Source organism: Arachis hypogaea, chromosome 13 (assembly GCF_003086295.3).
Source record: "Arachis hypogaea cultivar Tifrunner chromosome 13, arahy.Tifrunner.gnm2.J5K5, whole genome shotgun sequence".
In the NCBI taxonomy this organism is placed as follows: domain Eukaryota; kingdom Viridiplantae; phylum Streptophyta; class Magnoliopsida; order Fabales; family Fabaceae; genus Arachis; species Arachis hypogaea.
Genome location: NC_092048.1, coordinates 50,233,348 through 50,237,102, shown reverse-complemented (window position 1 = coordinate 50,237,102; position 3,755 = coordinate 50,233,348). Strand labels below are relative to the sequence as shown.

General features: G+C 45.9%; 1 protein-coding gene across 1 annotated transcript; it reads left to right on the top strand.

Annotated features, from left to right (window-relative positions):
- Positions 1–249: 249 nt before the first annotated feature.
- Positions 250–3,353, top strand: LOC140177601 (uncharacterized). Its single transcript, XM_072210734.1, has 3 exons — positions 250–293; positions 367–486; positions 2,627–3,353. The coding sequence occupies exons 1-3, from the start codon at positions 250–252 to the stop codon at positions 3,351–3,353; spliced, it is 891 nt and encodes a 296-aa protein (XP_072066835.1).
- Positions 3,354–3,755: the final 402 nt, after the last annotated feature.

Sequence of the window (3,755 nt, the reverse complement as noted above, 5' to 3'; positions counted from 1 at the left end):
TGTTCATACCCTGACCCAACACAGTGGTCAGGACCAATCAATACAAAAAGGTCCAAGCCAAAGGGTTGGCCTTCACCGTTCACCCGACCTTCCCAAAGAGGTCGGATTCAACAATAGCTGGCAGATAACACTTATGTACATAAGTAACTACCTCCTTAAATCTGTCACCCACTTCTAGAAGAGATATCCTAACAACCCCTAAAAAAGGGGACGCGGTTATCCACCACCAATAGTGGAACTACTCCAACGATGGTTAATGTCTCATCACCAATAAATACATTGACACTCCTCAGGTATACTTAAGTTCCAATATTCTAAAAACCTGCTTAACCCCTTGCTGACTAAGGCATCGGAGTGTTATTGCAGGTACCACCCCCCATTTACCAACACACGTACAAAGCAGCTCGGACAGAGACTCCCAGGCACAACCAAGTCGGTGTCCACGTTCCTCACCATTTCGGCCTTTGATCCAAGCCCAATCATCCGGTTTTAGGTAAGTCCTGGAACATTGGCGCCATTGCCAGGGACCTGGAAGATCAACTAGTGATGGCAGACGACTAGGGGTGGCAACACTACCCAAACCCGCGGGTACCCACCTCGCCCCTACCCGCTCGGGGCGGGTAATTACCCGCCCCCGCACCGGGGCGGGTTTTAACGGGGCGGGTTCTTGGGCGGGGCGGGGTCGGGTTTAGGTTAAACCCGCCCCTACCCGCCCCGGTATATATAATATATATATATATAAATATATATTCTTAATATATAATATATGTAGCATATATAAAATAATTAGTAAAATGATTAATAATATTATATCATATATAAATTTTTACTTTAATTTATGTTATGTATGTAAATGGTGGTTATATAATTTTTAAAATTTTATTTTATTTGTTGGATTTAATAATTATAGGGGTGGGTAGGGGCGGGGCGGGTACCCGCAGGGGCAGGTTAGGGTTTAACATTCACTACCCGCGGGTAGGGCGGGGCGGGTTTCATGCGGGTTTTATGTCAGGTGGGGCGGGATCGGGTAGAGCAAAAATCCGCCCCTACCCGCCCCGTTGCCACCCCTACAGACGACCATAAAGAAGATGGACACACCGCATCGGAGTCTGAGCAAGAACACCAAGACGCGGTCAACAATGACAGGGCAATAATATCCCTACAAGGAACGGAATGACAGCATGGCGAAGGTCCCTCCAACACCCAGGGATAAAAAAGGATTTTCTCTGAAGTTCATCAGCCCGAAAAAAATGGACAGCCCCACTCTGCTGACCTAATGGGACTGTTACATGGTCACCAAGGTCGGCTAGAGCAGCTAGAGCAGGATTTGGAACAACAGCGTGAAGTGGAACGAAGCCTAAAGAGAGAGATTGAGCGATAAAGAGAGCTTGAAGAAAAGCTCTCAAGGCTGGAATCTAATCTCCGAAATAAGGATTTCTGCAGAGATCGGGAAGACACCCCGATAGGAGAAGAGGATCCATTTATTGAGGATATCATGAGGGCTAAAGTTCCTAGAAACTTTAAAAGCCTGACATGGATCTATATGACGGGACGACTGATCTAAAGCATCACCTCAGTAATTTCAAAAGTCGGATGTACTTAGCCGACGCGTCGGATGCCACTCGTTGCAAGGCTTTTCCGACAAACCTAACAAAGGCGGCCATGAAGTGGTTCAATGACCTCCCCCCCAAGTCGGTGACCAGCTTCGACGATCTCTCGGACAAGTTTCTCACGCGCTTCTCCATCCAGAGGGACAAAGTCAAACACGCGCCTAGCCTGCTAGGAGTAAAATAGGAGGTTGGAGAACTCTTGAGATACTACATGGAAAGGTTCAACAAAGCATGCTTGAACATCCAAGATTTACCTACGGAAGCAGTAATAATGGGCCTCGTTAATGGACTCCGAGATGGACCCTTTTTCCAGTCCATCTCAAAGAGGCACCCAACTTCCTTGAGTGATGTATAAGAACGAGCTGAAAAGTACATCAATATGGAAGAAAATGCCAGGTTACGAGAACCTAATTGGCAGCTTGGGCACCCCAATCAATCAAAAGAAAAGGAGAGGGAGCCCAAGAAAAAGGAAGAAGTCGGATCCGACAGGCCCAGAAGATATCATTCTTACACTTCCCTATGAGTTTCTCTAGTCGATGTCTACAGAGAAATTTGTCACACTGAAAAGCTCCCTCCCCCACGATCAATCAAGAACAAAAAGGGGGAATACTACGAGTACCATAAATTGTATGGACACTCTAATAATGATTGTTACAACCTAAAAAACGTGATAGAAAAACTAGCCAGAGAAGGTCGGTTAGATAGATATCTCGTGGAAAGATCGAACAATCACGGAAAGAGAAAAAGAGACGAGGAAGGTCACGGGTGAAGAAGTCCGCCCCCCCAGACCCCCAAGCGACATATTCACATGATATCGAGAGGCTTTGCGCGGGGAGGGGAGGAGGTGTAACCAAATCATCTCGAAAAAGGCATTTAAAAGAAGTCTACCAAGTCGAGAGTGAAGGACCCGACCTCCCAACCATTTCATTTACCCAAGAAGATGGACAAGGCATTGTGCCCGGACACGACAACCCAGTAGTAATCACTATAATTCTTGCCAACGCATACCTACATAGAACTCTGGTGGATCAAGAAAGTTCAGCTGACATTCTGTTCACACCAGCATTTGATAAGTTGGGATTGGACAAGAAGGAGTTAAAAGCTTACCCGGACACTCTCTTCGAGTTAGGGGACACTACCATTAATCCGCTGGGCTTCATTTACCTACACACTACTTTTGGAAAGGAGGCAAAATCCAAAACTTTAAGCATCGAATTCATCATCGTCGATGTAGCTTCTGCCTACAATGCCCTAATAGGTAAAACAACCCTAAATCGGCTTGGGACAGTGGTTTATACCCCCCATATCTGCATGAAGTTACCAACACCAGAAGGGATCGATACCATCAGAGGAGATCAAAAATTGGCGAGAAAGTGTTACAATGAAAGCCTTAACCTGAGAGGTAAAGGCAAAGAAGTCAATACCATCGAGCTCAAAGGAGTCCGAGTTAAAGAAGAGCTACGACCACAGCCTGGAGGAAAGACTGAAGAGGTGCAGATTGGGCAAGAGGTCGGAAAGAATACCAACATAGGAGCTAATCTAACGGAAGGATTAAAGCAGAAGCTGACACAGCTCCTACAACAAAATTCTTACCTCTTCGCCTGGAAAGCTTCCGACATGCCTGGGATAGATCCCGAACTTATGTCACACAGATTGGCTGTTCATCCAGGATCCCGACCTGTCCAACAAAGAAAACGGAAGCTAGGATCTAAGAGGGCTCAAGTGGTCAAAGAACAAGTATAAGCCCTACTAGAAGCAGGCTTTATCAGAGAAGTCAAGTACCCAGCCTGGTTGGCAAATGTGGTGCAGGTCAAGAAACAAAATGACAAATGGAGGATGTGTGTCGACTACACGGACCTTAACAAGGCGTGTCCAAAGACCCATATCCTCTACCAAATATTGATACCCTAGTAGACTCCAGCTCGGAGTATCAATACTTGTCATTCATGGACGCTTACTCAGGATATAACCAAATCCCGATGCACAAGCCAAACCAAGAAAAGACGACATTCATCACGCCCAGAGCAAATTATTGTTACGTGGTCATGTCATTTTGATTAAAAAATGCAGGAGCCACCTATCAAATACTGATGAATAAGGTGTTTGCAACCCACTTGGGAGAGTAAATGGAGGTGTATGTGGATG